Genomic DNA, 25,768 nt, shown 5'->3' with positions numbered 1-25,768 from the left:
AGCGTCATCAAGATTATTGCGAAATTCCTCATCCCCAATTGAGAAATCCCACGAACGCGATCAGCATCAATATTTTAGTGCTCTCTTTCTAATTATTTCGTAAAATTCGATTAAACTTTTGAGGTTTTTCATTTTTCACGTTTTTGAAGGAACGAATTCCATTGCGGGGAAAGCTTGACTCCCAAATTTCTCCGCAGCGTCTCGGTAAGCAAATCTCGCAATCTCTCAAAAAAGTTTCGACATTTCGCAGCAATAAGCCGAAGGACTTCGTGCAGGGGCAAATATTTCAGGCGAGTTGTACGAAATCAATGATTTTATGAGCGAATTAGAATGAGGTTTTCCGAGCCTCACTTCTCTCAGGCGAATTTTATTAAGTCAATATTTTCGTATGTCGTTTCACCCACTAATTTACATTTTTTTATTCCCAACCACAAATTGTGCTGTATCGAGTTAGCGAGAGTTTGCTTACGCTCTTAATTTTATCGCTCCCTCGCACGAGTAATAAACGAAATATAATTTTGTCCATTAGCAGCGGAGCCTGAAAAAAACTGGACACCATTAAGCTAGACGATATTATTGCAAATAAAAGGGTGTTTAAAAGTGTTTAGATCAATTTTTTCCACGTGAAAAACAGTATCGATTGCACACACGATTATCCCGCTGTTCATAACGCTTCTGGAAAAATAAATATCGAAAAAACGAATTTTACGAGGTGCACGGAAAAAAGAGAAACAAACACTGAGCGAGCAGATTTCGCTGTGGGATGATTCCAAAAATATCAAATTTCTGTGAGTCGCTTTGAATTCCAGAGATTTTCATCGTCATTTAAAAATACATTCGCCATATTTTTTTCTGCCACGTGCGTCCGTTGGGGAAGCTCTACGAGTACAATCGCGGTAAAGTATAAAATGATAACGCCGCGACTCGAGGAACTCGAATATAAATTTCCGCGATCCGTAAACGGATGGCTTTCGTACAAGAAAAGAAAACCGTTAAACTTCCTCTTTTCTCGGAGTCCGCAAATGTTTTCACACGAATATCCTACGAGAATCAACGTCTCGTTGGGTTCGCTGAAAACGGTATTTTGCTCGTTCCGACTAAATTTCGATCAGCACACGGGAGAGCTTCGATGTAACAAGACTGAGACTCGAAACGTTGTTGCCAGGAAGAAAGTTAGTGTTGAATAAGTGCAGAATTGTAAAATTCCAAAAAATTATCGTTTTCAGTGTGCTTTCATCAATTGTATCCACTCGTTAGAACGTCAACTCGACTTTTAGTAGGTTTAAACGCAGCTTTTTCAACGTACAAAAAATCCTCAGCGAAACGAGAACGATTTGAATTCCCATTTGCTTTTTCTGCTTCTAATACCCTCGCGTATGAGAATGTCGAGGATAAAAACGGTCTGAAAAATGGAATAATGAGAAAGTACGTTGTGGATAATCAGAGCTGGTGGAATCAGCTTTCGTGCACCACCGAACTTCGGTTGGCACGCTCAAGTAAAGTCGAGAAACGTGCAAATGCTCCCGCGGACCTTATTACGCGGAGCATGCACCTAATAACGCTCACAAGCATCCCATTCGCGTGGTCACCCTATGCGTGTGTCCGTTGTACAGCTGTTAGCAATTAAGCGTTGTTTCTTTATGCGATAAACTAGCGTCCTTCGTCTCCTCGTTTCTTGAACTATCATTGGAATTTCTCGAAAAACGCGAACGATTCTTGAGAGGATTAAACGGTCGTAGGAGCTTGAAATTGAAAAGGAAACTTGAAATTTCAAAACAATGGATTGAAGCGTGATCTCGAATTGGGTCCTACAGAGATCACCCGTGAACTTTTTGTTCGGAAAATGCGACTTTCTCTAAAACCCAAAGGTAGACGGCAAGCGACTCGGTGCTCGGGATAAATGAGCAACGATCGTAAATCAATTGGTGCGAGGATCGAATGAGGTCACGGGAGTAAGACAATCAAGAGGACGAAGGGATTAAAAATGCGTGAAAAGCGAGGTTCGATGTATAAATAATTCGTTTTTTTGTTTTCGTCGATTCATGCCGGTGTACCGGCTTTTTTCTCTTTTGTATAATTCGCCAATCAAAGAGAGTGGCCGCGCGTACGCGTGTGGTGACCTCGGGCGAGTGCGTCTCGCCGACAGCCGGAGGCGAAAAATGTGCGTGTTTTTTGTTTTTTCGTTTTCGTTTTTTTCTCGCGATTATTTCGTGCGTAAATAATAGTTGGGACATTGATTCGTACGAAGATTTTGAAATGGGTTTCGAGCAGAAAGGACGACATCGCGATGAAACGTCGCGAGGCTCGCTGTCGACGCGGCGAAACGGGGAAACAGAAATGCTCCCAAATGTAATTAATCATGCACGACTCTTCCTACGCGTGTATAAACGTCCTCGCGCAGGCAGAGTCGCACACGCGTGGACGCGGTCGATAATTAGTCGATAATACGCGAGAGATGCAAACGCGACTACGAGGAGAAACGTCGCTAAGTCGGACCGCACATTCCTTTCCGGCATTGACTGTAATCGTGTTTGAATTTCCGCGCAATGCGTTCCCATTATTCTCCCTAATGACGATGAACCGCCCACGAGAAAAGCCTTCTTTCCTCGCTCCATAGCAGCACGGAATCGGGGGCTGTATCGCGGTGAGGGAATATAATTGGAGACTTCGATTTTTGGAGCTACGAAAAAGCTCGCAAGTCGAGGCACGCGTAACCAAAGATCGCCTTTGTGCATTGTCCAAAGATCGATTGGAGGAAGAATATACATCGATCGATTACCGCAGAAGAGTTTAGTAGATCGAAAGTTCAAGGGTTATTTTATCGGCTCTCCCCGCGTCGTCATTTTTTCAACGTTTGCACGTGTATCTTGAAGAGAACGCTCTCATGAGAACTCACTCGGTAAGATCGATCTTGCCAAACGTATCGACGAGCCGATCGATTCGCACCGTATTCCTTGAGGCCTCATAATTCCATCCGTTTTCTTACCAAATAAAATGAGATTAACGTTTATAGCGTGACATTGCTCAAGGACATCATTTCGAGATCGTCCTAAGTGATGTAATTTGCGATGGAAAGGCGACGACGCCGAAGAGCACTTCCGCAAAACATCGATTGCTTTTCCGATAATTAATCGCAGAACGATCGGGACATTTAAAGCAATTGGACTCTCGATCATTCGAGCGATCACTGCAGCGCTGTACCAGTGATCCGAGAGCCAAAAGAAGAAGCAAAATAACAGAGAAGTTTGGTGAAACTGAGAGAAATAATCTGGCGCTGAGAGGAACCGGGGAAGCTCGTGACGCGATTTCGCGATTCGCTCGTTTTACATTTCCTCATATTTTCGTACGCATTCTGATCTCGTTTACTCCGAATTCTTATCTTTCCGGTTCACTCGCTATATATTTATAGTCTCCACTCTCTTAAGGGCTCGTTCAAACCTCGATTTTCCGCATCGAGTTTCGCCTCACATGGTCGTTTGTTTACGAGGAAAGCAGACGCGGCGAGTGAACGTTCGACGGAGAGCGAGTCATCTCCGTGTAACCGGGGAGAGCGCGATTGAAACTGAGGACTTGACACGCCGGGAGACGCTGTCTGCGACTCGCCCCCTCCTCCGAGCGTCCGCGCGCAACTCGCTCTCTCGCATTGTCTTATTTCTTTCCCTTTTTTACCAGCCCCTCAATCGCTGCTTTCCCCATACGTATTTTCTTCGTTTCATGCGATTTACTCGTCTCCGCTGGTGTCCTTAAGACCATTTTTTGCCATGGGTCTCTAAAAACCGCGTTGATCGACTGTGCGTCATGCCTCGTCATTTAAAAAGTCCTAACAACGACTCGAAAAACTGAGGACGATGAATGCGCGGTGGGCAATAACTTCGGAGATCGAGCGAGCAAACTCCGGCGAGGACAGTCCTTGGATGGGTGACCGCTCAGCTGAGCGCGAGCGAGAAACGGCTTTTCTGAGTTGCCAATCGCGTCAACCGACAAGGGACTGAAAATTTCGTTAATGCTTTCACCGTTTTTAAGGTAACTCCTGTACTGCATGCTAATCAAATGAGTGCTAAAAAGCATCAAATGATAAATGCAAATTTCCACCTTGACACATTTTCGCTGGTATTTTTCAAAGAATTATCTGCCTTTTTTTATCCATTTTATATTGCACCAAGTCTCATTTTGTTCCTCAGCCGATCTTCCACGAATTCACCGCGTAGATTTTCCTTTAAACTCATTCCTTCGGAAATCATGAATGAAAAAATTTTTTCACTTAATGAACAATTAGCTGCAACAGTGAAACGATCGAGTTAAAAAAACAACTACACGGTGGATTCATAGAGGACCGGTTGACCAACAAAATGAGACGTGTTGCAATAAAATCGATGAAAAAACGCAGATAATTCTTTGAAAAATACCAGTGAAAATGTCTCAGCGTGGAAATTTGCGTTTGTCAGTTGATGCTTTTGCAAAACTAGCGTCTTTAATATTTCACATCTTAATGAGATATGCTGTAATACAAATCCACTAACAATACATTTAATCGGCACGTTAAACTTGGTCTAAAAACGTTTTGAAAATTTAGCACTCGTTTGACTAGCATGCACTGCAGGAGTTAACTTAATGAAACTCGTGTCGATATGCCGGGTCATGTTTTCCTCCGTTCTGTTGTGCACTCGAGCATATGCGATAGCGTAATGCGCCAGGGGGTTAACTTGGGCGTTGGCGAATAGCGAAGAAGGAGATTTCGAGTGAAAAGATAGGCTCGAAAAGCCCGAAAACAGTGTACACGGAAAGATTGACAACGGAATTATGGAGGAGGATAAAAAGCTCTGTAAATAGGAATTGAAAGTTGTACGAGTTACCAGAAATAGCGTTAAGCATCGGCAACGTGATTTTTGACACATTTTTTATCACGCGTTGAAACTGATTCACCAGAAATTTATTTACGACGCTTCCTTGTCGGCGCGGCTGCAAAAATAATCCGCGTGTGCAATGAAACGTTACTCCTGCTCGAAAATAATTAATGTTCCTCCACAATTTCGATCCCCCTTTTACGTAAGGAGGTTCAAACGTATTTTATGGGAAAAATTCATTCACCGTCTCGAAATTGGGATATCTATCGTTGAAGTTCGCAATTTTTTGAAAGCTTCTACAAGAGCGCGTGTTTAACCTGTCATTTTCAATGATGAAAATCTCGATTACCAGGCGGTGAAACCTCTCCAAATATTTCACACATAATTAAGCGCTGTTCAACAAGACCAACGCAATTTTTCAATTCGTTGAACTTCCTCAATCTACCGATACATTATTTTATTTTCACGAACGGTGTGAAAACGTGAACTTTAACGGAGATCAACCCTTAAGCGGCATAGCGTTTCAAATCGGATCGACTTGAATGTTGTTTCTTGATAGTGGAACAGAGCCAAGGACGCTCCAAGTTTCCTCACTCGCTCTAAGAAGCTTCAAAACACTTATTAGATGCAGTTTGCAAATCGTAAAGTTTCCCATTGTCTAGCGGCGCTGGAGGGGAAGATTGGCGAAAGTGCCTGCGACGTAAGATCGTAATGAGAAACGGTGGGGGTCACCGCGCTCTCCCGTTTCTTTAATTAGAAGAATATCTGCTGATGGTAAGAAAATTTACATTTTTGTATCAAAAAAATTGTCAGCATCGCATATTTTCGCTGTTTTCTTGCCTCGTTCGTTGGTGAATTAGTTTTTATTTTTTGACAGACATATTTGAAGTAGGAGAACCGTTTCCAAATTATCGCAACTGCCGGCAGTGTTTATTGTTCTTTTAGTATTTTTCGAATAATAAAGAGTCTGATTTGTTGGGAACAAAAAAAAGAATTTTAGCATTTCATACTGTTCGTTTTCATCGTTGAAAATTCCATGGGAACCAGGATCACTGCCATTGGAAAAACAAAAAACAAAAAAGAAGCAAGAATTTGAACGAAAAAACAGAAGAAAGAAACAAAAATAAGAAAAATAAAGAAAGAAAGAAAAAATGATCGGTCATAATTAAAAGAATGGAAACTCGGAAACGAGATAGCATGAAAATACTATTTTGACATTGAAAATGTGAACTTGGGAAAATCACGAAATCTCCGATAATCAGAAACCTTAAAATCATTGCTACGATCTTTCGTTCTATTTCAGAAATAAGGATTTCTCGAGGGTAAGAAAAATTGAGTGTGCTGTCGTGAGTTGAGCTCCAATATATGCACTGAGCTCCCAAAAAAAATAAGTACAATTTTTCTCATGCGAACAGGGCTCAAAAGACAAAATACTAGTGACTTTAGGGTAGTAAAGAATTCATGTAATTGGGCAATATTTATTGCTCAAGAAAAAATAATCTGAGTGACCGATTCATTTTTGTCAGCGTCAACTCCTTGCGAAGGTCCGCACCTACCACGCTCGTGACAATCTTTCATACGCGTCCGTATTCAGCCCTCGTAACTTCGAGGGAAGTACACCTCGAACAATAATGCTCTGAGACGATAATGCAAAAGATGAAATATTTTTCACGGGACTCAGGACCGGAAGGTGGGTCACGAAATCAAAATAATCAGAATTTCGTCAAATTTCGTGATAACGTTCTTTGGCATCAAGTACACAAATACCATTTTTTCAAATTTTCTTACCACATGGTTATCGCATAATTGAACGATAAATCCAAGTTCTTATGCACGAGATAACTGTATATATGTTAAATCTATGCTTATACACGTGAACTTTAGTGTTCAATAGGGTATTTTACACCATGTAAAAAAATATATAAAAATGAATGTTTATAATAGATTTCGTAAAAAGTAAACGAGAAACGTCAATATTTATTCATAAAAATGCAATGCAAATTTTATAATTCAATTTTAAAAATCGTCCTTTTTTCATCCGTTTTTCAAATGTCTAAAACGCCATCCGCCATATTGGATTCCAACGTGACGTCACTCCGATAGTAAACAATCTAGATTCTTATCGTGCGCTCTGTGTTATTTTGAAATTTTACAAGTTATTATGTACGTTTGTGGACTTTTATCATTAATTTTATTAAAATCGCATCATGGAAGACGATTTTGTGAAAGCAAAAAGTACAAATCTACCAATGATAAATATGTTGATGGCGGCGATGAATCCACAATTTTTGTGGTATTTTTACACTTGTATTATCGCATTCAGGCACGAGACACCAACGATATACTATTATAACTCATCATATTCACAAATCTTGTTACTTGATCTTTCACAATGGTATTGTTTACTAACGGAGTGACGTCACAAACCCCGAAACAACACGGCGGCTAGCGTTTCTGCGCGAAAATTGAAAATTATAAATAAAAAATAGTTTTTAAGGCACTTTTCGATCTTATAAAATTTAAATAAAAATTTCACTGGTTTATTACGATCTCAGGATTATTTTAAAATAGTTATCAAAAAAAGGTGTAATACCCTATTACTCGAGAGCTATGTGGTAGAAAAATCTAAAAAAATGTATATTGTCTTATATATTTTTAAATAATGCATTTAGCAAATTTTATTAAATTCTTATAATTTTGAAATTCTTAATATTTTTAACATGGTTTAGCATGGCAACATTGTATCGTCGCGATCCACCCTCCTTAAGCTCATGAAAAAGAGAAATTTTGAAGGCGTGCGAGTGCCAAATGAAGATCTTGAAAAAAGTTAAGAACGATAAGCCAATTCATTTTGAGGCACCAACGTTAACATAAACTCGAAATAAGTAATTATATAAAGCCGATTGACTATTTGAGTAACAATGAAAACGTGGGGTTCGTGGGGGCTCTGGGAAGCTTCCAATCGAATAAATTATACCGTCTCCATTTATCAGTGTCTCTCAAGCAATTCGAATATGTATTTCAACTCTGGTATTCCCTTCGCAGGACCGTATTTTTTGGTGTTGCAAACTAGGGCACTCCAAATTTGGACTGATTTCTAACTTCTCAGAAGTCGCTGTTATGTGGGAAAAGCTTCTGCTTCTGCCATTTTTCCAACTTGTATCGTTAATATCTCTTTTAAGGATTCGGCAACTGTTTTTATCGTCGCTATAGATTCCTTACATTTTTTTCTATCCATGAGACAGTTTTTATCAGGAATTTAGAGATATTCGGTGTATGAATTATTGAATAGAAATGTGGTGATGATGGAATCTCCGTAAGCTCCGTAAGTTCGTGAAAGGAATACCTTAAATTTTTATTCGTTGACGAAAGCTGGTATTTTAACCCTTGGTGTGCACACCTTCACAACGAGACATTTCGTGTACATGGGGTCACTTTGACTCCAGGTCATTCTTGACATCGAATATCTCGGTAACTATGCGCTTTTCGGAATAAAAGGTTTAGACACTTTTTGCAGTGAATTGATCCAACTTTAAGGCTGCAAAGTCAGATTTCCAAAAAAATCTTTTTTCATTGTTCAAAAACGTGCTCAAAGTTGATAGTGCGCGTAAAAAGCACTTTTTCGGTTAAATCTCTCGTAAAATGTTAATTTTGAGTTTTGAAAAAAATCCTTACAGAGTTTTACAGATAAGGGTCCATGCTTAAGGGAAAAATAGTCCACTTTGCAACCGTTCCAAAAAGTGTATTTATTTTGGAGTATGAAGTGGCTATACTCCCTACTTTTGGAGAGGGGATAACGATTTCTTAATATTGGGGGTTTTACTTATGAGTTGCTCATCTGTAAATGCTATTCATGTGAGAAAAAAATGTTGGGGTCAACCTGACCCCAGATGCACACTAAGGGTTAATTAATTATTCGGTATTTTAATCGTACTAACGCACAATTTTGGCACTCGACTGCAATTATTAAAAGATGCCACATCTACTTAGAAGCGAAGGTTGAACAGACATCGAATAGAAAATTTCTGATTATTTTTGCTTCATAAATGCAATGTGAAAACCTGAAATAGAAAACGCCGATTAAAAAAACTTTTAAGCGTAAAGATTTTTTCAGTACAATTGAAAAAATAGTACATCATTGAAGGAGGTTCGTCTCGTACAAAGAAAATAAAAAGTTTGATTATACCGAAGGATCGAGGGGATGCTGAAGTTCGTATGACTTTCTTTCTTTCTTTCTTCGCGAGGTTACGAAAAATAAATACTTGCAAATTCTTCAGCTTGTTTTAATATAAGATTTTCCTACTTTTGTGCGATGATCATTTGCGTTTTTCCTTTTCGAATTGGAAAAGCCAGAATAGTTTTTCACAAGATTTAATCAAAGTTTACGAAATGTGATTTTCGACCACGACTACCCAAAGGCTATTCTTTCTCCGCAACAAAAATACCTTGAAACGAGATAAAGCAAGGTGACAAGTAAGGCAGTTCAGTCCCCATCGCGTTCCCCTGGGAGATCGGACCAAAAGTGAGTTGGTTCGAGTTATGCTATGCATACAATATATCAAAGACCATTTTCACTCCCTCGCGAGTACCGAGCCACCGAGAAAAGTTGCAATATGTACGGTTCGACATAATCAAAGTTTATTCCAAACATTATGGAGCAAGAAAAATCTTGAAAAAACGAATAAACGAACTGGAAGTCATCATTTGAACTGTGCTGTTATTATTTTTCACCGAAATTCGATTTCGATCCAACTTTTGAATAATAATTATGAAAAATTTGTACGAAAAAAAAAAAAAAAAAAAAAAAAAACCAGAAAATTCTTCAATAAAATTAACAAAATATTAAAAATTCAAATTTTATTCGATGAGAAAATTCAATACTTTTCCGTGACTCGTTTCTCAGGTGACATCGATCATTTGTGCAAACTTCATACCCGTTTTATTTGTCTACTGTGAGGTCGTTATTTTGAAAACAATTTTCGTAATTCAGCTTGAAAATTCCAGATTCTTTGTACAAAAATTGAAAAATTGCCCAACAAAATCAACTTCTGTTTCTTCTTCTCCTTCATGGCTCTACCCCACAAAGGCCATGTGCCACACAACTTCTGTTTCGCGTTAGATAAAATTCGTGGCATTGAAGCTTTGCAAGCTCAGATCAGGGGTTGACATTTCCTGCCTTATCGATCCCAGGCTTCGGAGAATTATTTCGTTTTATCACCCCCCAGTAAGCCCGAGCTTCGTAAAATTATGCCAGTCGGTAAAGAAGGTATTTTTATTTTCAAATTTCAATTTGAATCGGATATTTCGAGTCCCGAAAATGGTGTTTCAAGAACACTTTGCCAGAGGATATTTCATTTCAGGATATTTAGATCGAACACCAACTACATTCTCGCCATAAATAAGCCTGAATTTATGAATTTTGAGGTAAAATGAACAGAAATTTCTTGAAAAAACCATCGTTGAAAGACTTCGATATTGCGGAGCTCCTCACAATAATTACAAGAATTTCGACGCTACGGATGAGAAGCGATTCAAACTTTTCTTACGACTATTGTACGAGGAATCTAGTTATTTCAGAAGCTCAAAGTTTCCTAATAAATATATTTCTCTAGAGATTCGTGTTCAAACTCCGGTCTACCGTAACAATTGTCACTATTCAATTATTCTGCAAGTTTAATCCAAGTTGTTGAATTTCAACGAGAGAGTAACTTTCGAATGTGGCTCAATGGCTTTGAAAACTGTTGGGAGGGAGGAAGGAAACAACAGGAAGCCTCCGTATCCTCATTTCAGTTAATGGTTTTTCCTTTCAAATTTCAATTCAACCAATCTTCAGCGCCATAACAAGAAAAAACATAAATTTGGAGGAGTGACAAAATCGAAAGAGCAAAGTTCCTTTTTATGACGTTTCGGAAGTTCGAACTATGCCTCAAAACACAGATTGGCGTGAAAATTTAAACCCAGAAAGTTCTCTCCGAATGAAAGAATTTCGTTTTCGGTGTGCTCGGTTTTGAATTCTTCGTGCATTGGGGCTACGAACAATATCGATCGAACGTGATAACGTTAAGCGACATCGAGCACACTGATAAGTCTTTAGATTCGTTGTGACGTTGAATCTCTGACGTAGGTCGATGCGTTTCAGGCCATAAGCAGGATTCATCGTTGAAGAATCTACAGGGGAGTCTCAGAGCCAAACAGGTGCTTGAAAGCATGAGCAATTTCGTGGCTGATTATGAATCTATTGAACGAATCACACAGCTGAAGCATATTTCTGAAAGTAGCCTCGATTCCTCGCAGTTTTCTCGCAGTCTCAATGGGTTTCTCCCCCCGTTTTAAGCTGATCCTAATCGATGTGAGTTCACTCCAACGATCCTAGAATTGTCAGAAAAAAATGAATCCCAACATCCAAATGCTGAAAAATTAAATTTATTTATAACTTTGTGCAATAAAATCGGAGCAAATATATAGTCCGTGAATTAAGGCCGCGCTCGCAGACAAAAGCAAACACAACACGCTATTTTCGTGCACAATTTTTTCGAGCAACGATACGGGGGAAACGGTCGATGATGATTATGATCGCAATCGATCCTGCTAATAGCTCGTGTGTACCTAGTGACGAGTCACGAGCACGGATCGATCGATAAGACGGTATCGTGACAAACACGGACTAAAATAATCTTAATCAACGGCATTCAGCATCAAGAAACATTGGATTAACGATTGAGCGCGTGTGTTGTACAAGAATTTATGCTCTCCAACATCAACACTGGAAGGGAGAAAGGGGCGAAGAGATAAAAGAGGAGAGAAGAAAAAAAAACAACAACACAAAAAAGTCAAGCACCGATATATCCACGATAATCCCACTCGAGATGATTAATGGAGAGACTACATATTTTCACATACTCTTCGTGTACACAAATGAAAACGCGCTCATTTTATTTTCAATCAGCTTTAATTAGCTCCATTAGCAATTGGCCGAGAGCTTTCGTCGTGTATTAAATGTGTAAATACCGTACGTTTATACCTTACCGAACGAATGATTAATTGCGTTTGATGAACGGCGTCGTTGAAGTTGAAAGAAGCCTAACGAGCGCACACAATCATCGATCTTTCAAACTGGAGCCCTTCTCCATTGGGCCAATCAACTTTATGTTCTTCGAATGAGAGTAAACGTTCGACCTCTCGTCTCCGTACCACGCGTTCTCACCCCGAACACATTTCTTTTTACGAAACTAGCATCAATCGCAGAACCAATGGGATCTAATTGATTAAAGCACTTTTGTCGCTTGCAAAGATTCATTCGAACGTATTAATCGAATCGGATTAATGGAACAGTAAGTCTCTTTATTAATCACGATTAAAGTGCATTTGTTGGACGAATGGTGTTTGATCAAAGCCATTCGATCGAACACTCAGTCGCGTGTGGACGACATTTTCCAATGCGTAAATACTCGCATCTATTCTTCGGCTTTTTCGACGATCCCATTTTCAAGATTTCAGTCGCTTCGAAGCAGGACGAATCAAGTCGAAAAGTGCACAAAAAACGACGGAAAATTAGCCTTCATTCCTACGCACGTTGCCTGAGTATATTCGTGACTGTAATGGACTCCTTGGACGTTGGAAAACAACTGTTTACAAACAAATTTTAGTGCAACCGTGAACAGGAAATGCCCCAGCGATGCTGGCTCAATTACAAGAGACGTCGACCTCGTTTTAACAGCTTGCAATCTTCGCCAACGAACGATATAAAGCCTTCATCTATTCCGGGACAATATTTACGGAACCTCGTAATGTGTCGCTAAATATTGTTGTTTTTTATATACGTAAGAACGCAGAGAATGAAAATGAAGAAATTTCCAAGGGACTTGGAAAGGGGTCGAGCTCTCAGGGCATTTAACTAAGCGAAGTAAAAATGTTTGTGAAAATTCAATCAAATTTAGCATTTGTAACGACGATTTCTTTCCGTATTTAAAATTATTTGAATTTCTCTCTTTTCGTGTTTCATCTTAAAGGTTACAATTTAAAAAGAATTTATATTTTCATTCGATCCTTCGATTTTAATCGATTCTATAAATCAATTGAATCTTAATTCGTCGATATTTTTCATCTTCGAATATGAAAAAAAAATTCTTTCCACCGACGTTACAATATTTTTGGGAGATCAACATTTGAGTAATAAATAAAATTGACTCAAAAATGATGCGTCGATCATTCATAGTTATTGGTAAAAGTTAATGGAAAAAAAACATCAGACTCACCGGCGTAAGATGTGCCAACCTGTTCCTTGAGGGAATTTGCATAATCTTCGATCGTCAATGCCTCAACGTCCATGTTACCGAACGACATGTCCGGTCGTTTTTTCAAAAATTGTACCATCGATTTCATCATTAGGTGGCAAGTGTGTTCTCCACCGACCCACGTTTGACCATTCGAATCATAAACGAGATGAATTTTGTGCCAAGAGTACCTTCAATGTTAAATTTCATTCGTTTCATTAAAATGTCCAATGTTATTAACCCTTCGACCGCACACTCTCCTAAGAATTTTCACTACAATTATCCATTTTTCTGGATTTTTACATTCGATAAAAACGTCGGTGCAGAATTCAATTTAAATAACCAGAAAAATAATTGTAATTGAAATGAGCTGTGAAATACGTGTGCGGACGACGAACACCTGATGATGAAATAAACACTGAAAACATCATTTTCAAAGAACAGTCATGCTAGAAAACGAATTGGTTAAGGGCTTTGAACGACGTAAACGTTAGAATTTTGGGTGTTTTTTGTTTATTTTTTAAATAAAATTGGTTGGACAGATTTAAATGAAATCTTGTAGACGTCTTTTCCACGCTCCGAAGTACTGGAAATAAATTTTTTTCAATTTTTTTCATTATATTTTTTGTACAATAACGCGTTGAAAATGGCACCCCTTGAATTGATTTATAGAATCGATAAAAATCGAGGGATCGAATCAAAATATAAATTCTTTTTGAATTGGATAAATGAATTTTAGAAGTTTCGAAACAACTGGCAAAGTAACGTTTAAAATAAAAATACGAAAAAAGAGATACAAATAATTTCAAATACGAAATAAAATCGTCGTTACTAGTGCCAAATTTAATTGAATTTTCACAAACATTTTTCCCAGCAAATCTCAAAAATGGGGCATCTCGGGACAAAAAATCAAATAGATTCTTAAAATATGTGCTATTAGCTATCGCATGACGCAGGGTATTGTCAAAATATCGTTTAGAAAAAAAAAATGGCGACCATTTGAAGAAAAAAATTACAATTTTTATGGGTTTCTCAGTAGAAAGTTGTTTAAAAAAAGAAAAAAAAACAGTTATTAAAAAACGGCTACGTCATGCTGAAAATGTACGTTTTCTCTACAAAATGCAATTCGAATCAAGTCGCTGGGATAAAAAAAACTCTTTTCGTTTTGCTGTCAACGCCGATTCAAGGAGTGCCATTTTCAACAACACACCATTGCACAAAAATATACCGTTAAAAAAATGTAAAAAAAAAATTCTCAGTACTTCTGAATATGTCAAAGATGTGCACAAGATTTTATGTAAATCCAACCAACCAATTTTTATTTATAAAAGAAACAAAAAACACCTGAAATTCCAACGTCTACACTGTTTATGGCCCTTAATATTGTCATTTTTTATTCGAACCTTTTCGATTTACGTTCTTTGCCAAAGTTTCTTAATAACACTTTAATGAATTTTCCATTCATTTGCTACTTTGTTATGAAACTCGCAGGCTGTTCGAGCCTTAAGTTTTATCTTTTTCAAACATAAGAGTCACGAAGGGGTCAAAAAATCTTCCGATCACCCTCGAACGCAAAAAGTTCCTCGTCTGCTTAAATTGACACTCCATTCTCCATTTTCTCTCGTTTCAAATGACGAAAATAATGGTATAAGATAAAGTAGCATCCCAGCAAACCGAAATTAAATGATTTTACGAAAATTACAAGCTTATAAATTAACGTGAAAGTTAGGAAAATAACGCGGATATGTTTGCCGAGATTCGCTGAAAATTTGGTCAGAAAAATTCTCCAGAACGTCTGCCAGTAAATATGAATGATCGAAAAATAAGAAACGATTTTAGGCTTTGAATAAATGAAAAAAAAAACGTTCTCACCGATCCATCAAATTGATGAAAATATTGCTTATGTCCCTGAAGGACATCGCGCTGATTCTCGTCGTCATAAAATACTCGTGACCACATTCTGTTTTGTTTTCGGTGAAATCGTATGTAAAACCGCCGGTGGTGATGAGCGGCGCTCCCAAGAACTTGACCACCCTCCCCACGTTCGCTAAACAGTCGGACATAAAACAACAACGACTGTGGTACATCGTAAAGGAAACACAAGCAGAGAAAGGGGGAAGTGGAACAAGCGAGAGTCAAACTCTCACACAGTGTGTGACATTTGTTTACATTTCCCGAAAGTTTACGTTGAATACAGAATATTTTGAATAAGTAATCAATTAATTCATTTTTCAACTCTACTTCGTTCGAATATCCGTTTGAATGGGAGGAGAAAAAGCTCTGTATAAGAATTACAAGAAACAACGATGATCGCGAAAGTCGCTGGAAATGTCAATAATTTAAAAAATTTATTCATATCTTACCCACACAATACTCGCACGTTGGGCCAAGAAAGAGGTGGACACAGTTGGCATAACTGTCGATGGCACCGATCTGTGCGTAGGTCGCGTCACAATGGTCGTCCGCTGGTAGAAATTTCAGTTGCAGCCAATCAGGTAAAAACCCTCGATACCTTACTTCGGACTCGGCAATGTCTGTTAATAATCACCAAAACAAAGATTGAATTAAAACTCATCGATGAATGTGGTAAAATATATGGGCAAATGAAATGCACATGGCGATTGTGATTTTTTAGCTTACATCACGTTCGATTTTTTCGCGACAGCCTGCTCGAGCTTCAAACAATCGAAATGATTTCGAATATTTCGACATTGATTTTATGAACGAGTCGTTCACCCATTACACGAAAGAGCATTTTTTTATATTTTTGTTCCTTCCTTTCGCACTGTCGGATTGAATTTGCGAAAAAAATTTGACCGGAGCCCGGGGAACGAAGGAAATTATATGAGTAACAAAGGAATTTTGTTGTAGCCCAAAAATGCGAACTTAGAAGCGATGTTTTTTAAATCTTCATAAGCAACGAAAAAAAATAATCTCGAATATCCAGCTACTTTTTGGTAATTTTAGAAATTTATTATTTTCTATTTTTTTTGCTAGTTCTTCCGAACTATTTTGCATACTTACCGAGAACCGGAAGAACTTTCGGCAATGAGACATCGTAGGTCGTGTCAGCTGGAAGAAGAACGGCGATTCGAAGCTCGCAAGATTCGACACCTGCTCGGTTCCGCGTACACAAAGACTCGCAATCGCGTGGCAATTTTGTTTCCCGGCAAGCTGTCTCGCCCTGTCTCGCGCAATAATCCCAAATGAACAGCGTTATTGTAGTCCTTAGAATCCATCTCGACCCCATGGATCATTCAACGAGTATAATTTTATTATACTCGTCGAATTTCCTCGATGTTATTAACGATTTTTTAAAATTTTTATTGTTCACGGCGTAAATAAATTGTACCCGTCATCATTGTTCTGTTCTTTTCCAACGATTTTTTATGAGTCTTTGTTCACTGTCCTCGGTACGTTTGATTGTTCTATTAACCATTTATCAAACACGTCACTATTTTTTATCACTTTTTCCATCGTACAGTTTGTCACTTGTTTACGTACACATGATTGTTCATTGTTATTCAAATTCTCGTAATAACGAATAATTTTAGAGTTTTAGTTTAATTATAGCGGCATTTTATTTGCAAAGAGTATCATCATCAATTTTATTCCATTTTTCTCAAAATTTCTCACTGCCAAGCATCGTTTGTAGAGCAACAACTCGTAGCGCACGACCCAACGACTAAATAACCTTAAAAATTTACTGGGCAGATGAATTTTCGCGATACGAATAATTTGAGGGGAATTAAATTCCGACAATTTCGTTACATGTCACGTTTGATAGTTGTTCTTTCGACGAGAACGAATGCTACGGACACGATTTAAAACTAACAGAAAAAGGCACAGCAATAATTGAAAGTTCGATCGATCGTTGATTCTCCCGGTCAAAATATCGAAAATTATTGGAGAAAACAAATGCGCACGGTTAAGACACGAGTATTAACGATAAAACATCTGATGTTGGAATCACCAAACGGAATGTATATACGAGATTTCTAGCTCTCAGTGGCTTCTTGTTATCATCGATTGTCTATCGGTTTTATAGATATTGATACGCTATCATCCGAGACTCCCGTACTCCCTCCAACCCCATTTCGTTTATTCCCGCAACGTGTTAAACTCGCATTTCCATCGAAAAGAAATCGAGTGAAAAACAATATCTTCGGTAGAATTTCGCGCGAAGCTTAAGACTCGACTTGACCCCAGCGTCCTCTCGATAGCGAATGCTGTGAATTAACGAAATGGCGGCAATAAAAAACACGCCGAAAAAGAATGCCGCGGATCGCCAGTATCCTTAGCGGCGCTCTTTTCTTCTTTCTCTTGCGCATGAGCGTACTCGAAATCAAAGTTTATTGGTGCAAGTCGATCAATCCCCGAACAATTACGATTTTCCACGAAATACACACGAGCAAAATGAAAATTGTTTGAAAATCGTTTTTTATTTGTTTTGTCTTTGTAGGTAAAAAGATTCACTACGAACGCGGACAAACTCAGGTTATAGCGGTAAACAATGGTTCGGCTTTGTTTACTGAATGCTACGGAGCTCGAGGGATTACATAAGAAAATTTAGATTCGTGTAAAATGATGTACCGTGCCTCGAAAAATTTTCGATTCGGTGAATTTCAGTATACATCGAAGTGTGGCAGTTGAGCGTGTTCTTTTCGAAGTGACACATACACAATACTGCGAAAATAGTGAACAAATTTTTTCACGTTTGCTTCCACGTTTTAGGACGTTCAATTTTAAACCGTAAATTACAGAGTACGAAAATGACTCTCTTATTGTTTATATTCGTTAGACACTTTTTGCAACGTCATTGTACTACTCTCGGTCACAAATTCAAGTCCTACATTTGCTATTTTTCGATGATGAATCATATTTTATTAGGCAATAACCATCTCAATTGCAAGTCAAATACATGCATATATTTCTATATGCACATCCATTGGTATTCATATCAATCAAAGGTTAGGTATACTCAGAGACTTTAATTATTATTGTTATGATATTATTATGATTGTAGCTTTGTTTCGTTTTAACATATCTAATAAGTGTCGCGTCGATCTCTTGGGGCATCGCAATCAAACATTAGATTTATTCTCCACCAATTTTATATAAAAAATGTGAAATAGCGTTATATCCGTACATATCAATGATTTAAAAACAAAACGTACCGTTGTACTGTATATGAAATTGACGTTGGCGCGAACTTGCTGTTTTATGGCCCTGAAATCAAGTACATACTTGCTCGAGCTCGAAGCAGTGCGTTGAGAAGAGAGCGACGAAGTGAGGGAACGTTGTAGATGCGCGCGCCGCGTATAAACATGACCGTAGCGCGTATGTTATTGTTTTCATGCGGCGTGAGGCAGTATTTTCGCGCGCTCGTATTGCATTGCAGTTTGCAGTATACCCATGCGATCGTACCGTGCCTGTTTCGACCTGTTGCAACGAAAACCGTCGTAACTGTATGGTAATTGATAATAGTTGTGATGTACTCGATTCGTTGCTCGTATGAAATTGGAGGATTTTGCGTTATATTCAATGACTAGTGGTGTGCCGTGAAAAATTCAACATTTCAGAAAATATTTACAATTACATGAGAAAATGTGTCGCGCTCGATGAGTTAAAATATTACCGGATTCGAAACGAGTACATCGTTAAATAAGTGGAAAACGTCAGTGCGCGTGCTATTCTCAAGGTATTTTTCCTGATAATGAAAATGGAACCGATAAAACCGTCGGTCTTTTATGGCGAAGATAGAGCCGAATACTCGAAACTGAGGATGGAAAAAACTTTAAAAAACGCAGAGCGTTACAAATATTTATTGTTCAACCGAATGCCTCAAAAACTCATGGGACCTACTCAATTTTGGCAACAATTTCCACGTCAAGCCGAAGCTCTCGAAACTGCTGAAAAACAGTCCGAAATAGAAACTGTTTGTACATTCGTTTATCAGAAAGAGAGCGGTTATCGGGAATTTATTGTCGCACATCCCGAAGTCTTTTGGTTTTATACTTCACGAATGTCCAATGAAAGTAGATGTTTTTACGAGGTAAGATAAAAACTCCAAAAAAAAATAGACGTATCATTTCCACCCGTTATCTCCAAAAAGGCCCGATACGGATTCGAAAAATAATTTATTGAAATACAGTTATGGAATAAAATTCAAATAGTGCTGATAACAGAAATATGAAGAATAGATTGACACAGTTTCGATTAAAACCTAAAGAACTGTAAATGAACTATTTTGTTGTGAGATTCATTAGATAATTGGTAACATTATTTTTATGACTTTACGTTGACTACCAATGATTATAGAAATAAATGCAAGATCTCAATTTTGGAACCATTTAAAAAAAAATGATTGTGACTTTTTAAAAAATATAAAAAGTGCATTTAAAAATTTGTTTTTCCAGGTAATACCAGAAGGAGCTCCTTGCTGGTTGTACTTTGATCTTGAATTCAAACTGGAACTGAATCCAGGCAGCGACGGTCCACGCATGACAGATACCGTGATAAAAATTTTCTGTTCCTACATAGAAAAATATTGGGGTTTGTCGTGGGATGAGAAAAATGTGGTGAATTTGGATTCTACTACAAGATCAAAATTCAGCAGGCATCTGATATTTTGTAGGAAGGATGTAGCATTTTGTAATAATATACAGATCGGCAGTTTTGTGAAGGGTGTTTGCAAAGAGGTAGAAGAATATTTGGAAAACAGCTCTGTACTTCATGATGTACTGAGTCATTACGACAGAAAAGAACTGGAACAACTTTTTGTCGAGACGGATAAGGGAAAAAAAATATTCATTGACACTTTGGTTTACTCGCGTAATCGACATTTCCGTATTTACAAATCTACAAAGTGGGGTAAACTTTCAAATCTTCTAGTTGCTCCAGAATCGAAACACGTCCCATTGCAAGACCGCAATGACAAACAACTTGCCATCTTTCTCGACTCACTGATATCCTTTTTTCCTGACAAAAAAAATCTCTCAATTCTTGAAATCAAAGATATCGATTCTATTGGATCACAAGCTTATTCGGGGTCTTCTAGTCGAGTGAATTTTTCTAACACTCAATACTCTGCTTCCTTGTATCCCGAACTTGACAAATTCATTTTGTCTCTTGTCAAACCTGGCAAAATTCGCTTGTCCAAGTACTACGAACAACGAAGAATCATCGTTTATGAAATTCTCGGAAATAGGTGAATATCTCTTACAATGTGTTGAGCATAAAAGTCGATATTCTGCATTTCCTTTGTTGTTTGACAACGATTCTCTCAAAGTATGTTGGCGAAAAAAAAAATACAGAATTGAAGGCAAAAATAGTTTTCAGAAGAATTAAAAAATGTGTAGATCAATTTTTAGATATGAAAAACATTACGAATAGATAGCAAGTTGTTTTTTTCATTATTTTGAGGGATGTTCACGATGCAAACGAATTTCAGGTATTGCGCCAACATCGGTAGAGAGCACAAAAGTAACAACGTTTTCTGGACAGTCGATTTGCGTACAAAAAAAGTTTATCAAAGATGTCATGACGAGGATTGTGCTGATTTTGTATCAGCTCCGAAAGACATACCTCTTGAAGTTTCTTTTCACATTGACGATGAGGAAGATGAATTATTTTTGGATATCGCAGCAAAAGAGGATAATCAATGCGATATATCACAATTTTGATCACAAAAGTCTTTCGACATGGTAAAAATGTATATTTCATTATTAATAATACAATTTGTAAAGACATACGATTATTTATTCGTATTCACAGGAATATCTAAATTTGTATATTTTGTACACAAGTATATACGACATTGCTGAGAGTTTTGTCCTCTTCGATACTTCAAAATATTGAACTATCTATAAGCAGTTTTTCAAATAATCATCGGTAGGTTCATATTTTATTATTATTACGTTTTCTCATTCAATTTACAGATATATTTATTTGCTTGATACACTAAATGTTACTGCGCATTTCGATGCTCATTGTTTGATGGATATTGTCGAGACAAATTCATAATACAACTTCCCATACTTGAAGTATTTTTCCGTTTCATTTTCATCTAAAAATCCCCGGATGGGGATTTTTAGATGAAATATTGGGCTCGAAAATTCCACAACGCTCACTGAGATTTCCCACAGTTTTTTGAACGTTTGAAAGAAGATTTATAAATTTGCCCCGTTGAGAATAATCTATTCATTTCACATAACAGTAAAATCATTGTACTGTTATCTTAAATAACTGACACTTATATTTTAATGACTTTTGCATTGTGATTCTACGTTGCGTTTGTACACAAATTTTCTATAGAAAAATTATATGCAAAGCGACCTTAAGAGCACTCAGAGTTCCTAGCGCTTATACAGGAAAAAATGTAGCATCAAAGTACATTGAAGCTTTGATATAAAAATTGTATTTTATTACCGTTTAAAATGAAATGAAGGTCTGCAAAAATTGAGTCGGTGATTTGTAGCTGTTTTCATAGAGCAGTGGAATTTCGAATGCGATTTTATTTCGCGAACGCTTGGAATTGTATTGTCATATGATTACATTTTTTACAATTTGTAAAATGAAAAAATATACGTCTGGAGGCCTCAAAATGTTGAGTTCAATAATATACTACAAAATTCTATTCCAAATTCTCTAGTCGAAACGTGAGAACATAGAGCGCTTTTTTGCAAAGGAAAATGAGTTTTCGCCGTCAGCAAGAAAAAGTGTGTTCTCAAACCAGTTCTTCTGTGTCCGATGCATATTTGCTTGATTCTAAATTCGTTGTACTCGTTCCATTCTCGCCGTTGGTATTCAAATCCCCCGGCGAAAATGTGTATAATTGTCATGCGAATAATTTAGTTAAAAAGAAATATCTCAAATAACCGTGTTCCTGTTGAGACTTCACTTCCGTCATGCTGCCACAGTCTCCATCGAACTCTTTTATCTCTTCTTCAGACTCGATCTCCTGATCTTCGTACTCATCGTTTCGTTCTACCGGGTTGCCTATTATTTCCGATTCAACGCGGGATTTCTCCTTCGCCGTTTCCTCATTTACTTCGGATGCGTCGCTCACCCCTAATATTATTTCGACGCCGCTATCAACTTTCGCTTTTTCTTCGATCACACTCGAAACTTCGGCCGCTAGCACTTCTCCTAACTTTTCTGAAGTGTACTTTTTATAATCTTTGGCAGCTTGTCTCATACGGCACAAAAAATCTGGCAGACCTTTCAACAAGCAAGATTACAACATTTTCATATTAATCTCAGACCGTTGCAATCATCATTATTCAATTTTGCATGTTCAAATTCAATTTTCAATTTCTTACTCATTTTTTTACTATATAATCATCTTTCGTTTTTGATTGAAAGTTCCGTCAGATAGAACCTCGAAATATGAAAATTAAGGGCGAGATCTTACCACTCATTGCAACCCATGTTGTTACAGCTGACGGTATATTAATGCCTGGATCATCAAAATAAGTCATTCCGAATTCTATTCCTGGCTCGTCGAACTTAGTAGAAGGTTTTATAACCATGTATGACCAGTATGAAGTTACCCTGTTACAAAAAAACCATCTAATCATTATTTGTGTTCTCTGTTCATGAAATTTCCAATATTTATTTAGGAGTTCATCACTTTTTTTTATTTGTAGATCGACAAAGCATTAAAACTCATTTTATGCGCAAAGAGAGATTAAAAACTGAATTGGGAGACTTTGCGGTTTAACGTTTAGAAATAATCACAAAAGCAAATATTACCTGTACGTGTCAGGTCTGGTTGGCGCTTCTGGATGGTTCGTTACTTTATTAACAATCACCACAATTCCTTTGTCTTTGTCTACAGCCCATCTGCGCTCGTACACATAATCTCGATTGGAAAAGAGTCTCTGCAAAAATCAATTTTCTTCGATCACATTTAAAATTCTTTTTTTGTTAATATTAATTATCGCTGATTTCAACGCTGCCATATTCAATAAGCAGCATCTGAATAAACTGTTCGTTCGGATAGTACTAACAGGCCATTCCATTTCCCAGTATACGACGTCGCTCTGTCGGTCCATTTCTGCTTCTGATCGTGGATCAGAATCAATGATCTCCAATCTTTTTGCTGTCGGATCCCATTCTTTTCTGTAGTCAACGTCGACCTGAACTTGGAGAAAATCTTCTGCCGATACATCCGCAAACGAGCCAAATACTTTATAAACGTACAAACCACCAGAATTGGGCTCTTCCTTCCGCCATACCAGCATATCTTTTCTCTCGATAAAAGGCTGCCATTCAGTTCCTGCAATACAACCAAATGCTTATTAGCGCATACAGTTTCTTTCGAAATTTCGATAAAAAAATATTGAGTAATATCAAATATTCAATTCGAATAAAATTATTACAATTCATATACAGATTGAAAATCTTTCAATTATCCAAAACGCGAAGTATTTGACAGTTGAAATAAAATTTATTTGTTTTCGAAATACTTCTGTTTTGGTAAGATTAAAAGAGCGTAGTCCCCCCTTGAACCAGAACGCAATCAACCGACTTTTTACCCGCGCGATCTATATATAGAAAATATACCAACACGTGTCTGTCCCTGAGAAAAGCTTTGAATAGAATTACGTAACAAAATCAACAGGGGAAAAAATTAGAGGCCATGAATCGTTCTCACCTGTTTGGGTTGAAGAAGCAAAAGTTGGTTTAGCACTGTGGCACGTACAATATTTCACTCCAGCCTGAGCAGTGTCTACCACCAATCGCAAATGGCATTTTTCACAGACAACGGTGGCATCTCTCAACTTATAAATTCCTTCAATCTCTTTGGAGTAACTGCGTACAAAAATATCAACATTTGATTTTGAATATTCATATTATACGGATATTTCAAACCCAACAAAGCTCACAATTACTCAATTATTTTTCATTCAATACAATGCTGTGAAAATACAGTTTCTAAATACTCAGATATAGATGAGTGTGTAGTGCTCGCACTGGCTTTTTCTCAAAGCAATTGGTGTCAAGCTACTACTTCATTTCTTGATAATCAAAGTCGATCATATTTATCAGAAAACATACTTTTTTGTAAATGCAACGTATTCGGTGATAAAATATTTACCAAAATTTCCTTTCATCTTACAATGGATTTTAAAAAGTTACTTTCTTAGTTAAAAAATAAGACATCATTAAAACCAAAAACCATGTTCCCATATCGGGAATGTCAAAAAAATATTGATAGAACTCAGTTTTTTCAAATGATATATGTCAGAAATTTGTTTTCCTAAAAAATGGTAATTGAGCTTAAAACTTTACGCACAAAAAAGTAATTTATTCGTTAAAACATGTTTTGGAGCAGAATCCAATCATTTCACAAAAAAGATTTTTCATTTAATTTTTTTTAAAAACTACGCTCACAAAATACCCAAATTTATTGGGTGACAGAAAAGTTTCTGAATAAAAAACCTAGAAAATATCTGTTCCTTCATCAATTGAGGCATATGAGTAATGTTTAGGATAATTAAAAAATTCAGCTGATACCTATTTCTCTCAGCTGAAAAAAAAATCTGTGATCCACAAATTAAGATTCTTTCAAAATTGTACAGGTAAAATATGCATAAAAAGAAGAACGAAAATGTACTTTCTTGAGCTTAATGGCATTAAGCGATTAACTTTTTACTGCTTTTTAAAATTGCAATATGGCCACAACTATATTCAGTTTAACAAAAAAATATGAAATTTAAATTGTTTGATTTCAAATGGACAAACCTGTGGAGTTCTTGGTCAGATATTCTTTCACCGTTCCAATTGTACACGGTAACACCGACCGCGCTAATAAAAAATTCCCGAGTATTACGTCCGATTCTGCGTCTCCAAGATTTCATGAATTCCTTGAGGGCAACTTCATCCCAAATTTTGGAGTAAAGATTGAATAGTTGTATTCCACGTCTAACGCGTTGAGCAGCAATAAATTCAAATTGTCGAGCACACGAACGAACTACTTGAGCACTCTGTTCACCGAACCAAATACTTATTTGTTTTCCATAACCACCAAATTTACCGTAAAATCTACAATGTCCTAAAAACAACACATTGCTCGTGCTGTTTTGTGGAATATTAGAATTCAAATGACGCAATAAAGTCGTTGACACTCGATGCGAATACATAGTTGACGGAAAAAAAAACACGTGTAATTACAAATTCGGGCTGAATGAGGTCGTCAATTGGAGTCACGAACAATTAAGCATTTTGCAGTTTAAATGTTCCCACCGGCAAGCAAGTTCAAGTATTATCGGAAAATTCACACGGCCTTGATCGCAATAACGAAACATTTAATCGGCAATCGTCCACAATTCAATAGCTATAATGGAAATAGGATAATAATAGCAAGCACGGAATACTCGAAACGTGTTGAAGAAAAAATATCGTCACACTCAGATCTATAGATATGTTTTTTATTCTCTTGCTCGCTCAATCAAAAATTCCGGAGCAATTAAATGTGTCACGTGTGTTCCCATCTCACGAGCTCGGAGATAATCTCGGCGTGGCAGCAAGCAAGTTGCTTCCTTGCTTTCATTCGTCGTCGTTCTGCCCGATTTTCTATTGCAACGAACTTAAACATCTTTGTGAAATTCGACCAATCCGAATCCGACACTGTCCGAAAACATC

General features: G+C 37.4%; 3 protein-coding genes across 6 annotated transcripts in view; 1 reads left to right on the top strand and 2 right to left on the bottom strand.

The window, feature by feature from the left end:
* LOC122417289 (atrial natriuretic peptide receptor 1-like) overlaps window positions 1-18,428 on the bottom strand; it is a 116,203-nt gene extending 97,775 nt beyond the window's left edge. The window contains exons 1-5 of one of the 4 annotated variants that reach the window (XM_043430684.1): window positions 18,295-18,428; window positions 16,142-16,811; window positions 15,481-15,651; window positions 14,990-15,164; window positions 13,100-13,308 (exon numbers count right to left, since the gene is read on the bottom strand). In XM_043430684.1, the coding sequence (XP_043286619.1) occupies window positions 13,100-13,308; window positions 14,990-15,164; window positions 15,481-15,651; window positions 16,142-16,367 (781 nt within the window). In that variant the 5' untranslated portion in view covers window positions 16,368-16,811; window positions 18,295-18,428. Of the gene's footprint in view, window positions 1-2,986; window positions 3,525-13,099; window positions 13,309-14,989; window positions 15,165-15,480; window positions 15,652-16,141; window positions 17,594-18,294 lie in introns of those variants that run through there. The other 3 variants (XM_043430721.1, XM_043430692.1, XM_043430712.1) reach the window with 3 other exon arrangements.
* LOC122417322 (DNA-directed primase/polymerase protein-like) lies at window positions 18,313-21,723 on the top strand. Its single transcript, XM_043430757.1, has 3 exons — window positions 18,313-19,172; window positions 19,537-20,327; window positions 20,571-21,723. The coding sequence occupies exons 1-3, from the start codon at window positions 18,834-18,836 to the stop codon at window positions 20,800-20,802; spliced, it is 1,362 nt and encodes a 453-aa protein (XP_043286692.1). The 5' UTR covers window positions 18,313-18,833; the 3' UTR covers window positions 20,803-21,723.
* On the bottom strand, window positions 20,814-25,632 carry LOC122417315 (stAR-related lipid transfer protein 7, mitochondrial-like). The gene is made up of 6 exons (XM_043430744.1): window positions 24,869-25,632; window positions 23,778-23,935; window positions 23,131-23,399; window positions 22,874-23,001; window positions 22,533-22,672; window positions 20,814-22,339 (listed from the first exon to the last, which is right to left on the bottom strand). The coding sequence occupies exons 1-6, from the start codon at window positions 25,264-25,266 to the stop codon at window positions 21,957-21,959; spliced, it is 1,476 nt and encodes a 491-aa protein (XP_043286679.1). The 5' UTR covers window positions 25,267-25,632; the 3' UTR covers window positions 20,814-21,956.
* Window positions 25,633-25,768: the final 136 nt, after the last annotated feature.

The sequence above is a fragment of the Venturia canescens genome, chromosome 1 (genome assembly GCF_019457755.1).
Source record: "Venturia canescens isolate UGA chromosome 1, ASM1945775v1, whole genome shotgun sequence".
NCBI lineage: Eukaryota > Metazoa > Arthropoda > Insecta > Hymenoptera > Ichneumonidae > Venturia > Venturia canescens.
This window is presented reverse-complemented; position numbering and strand designations above follow the sequence as displayed.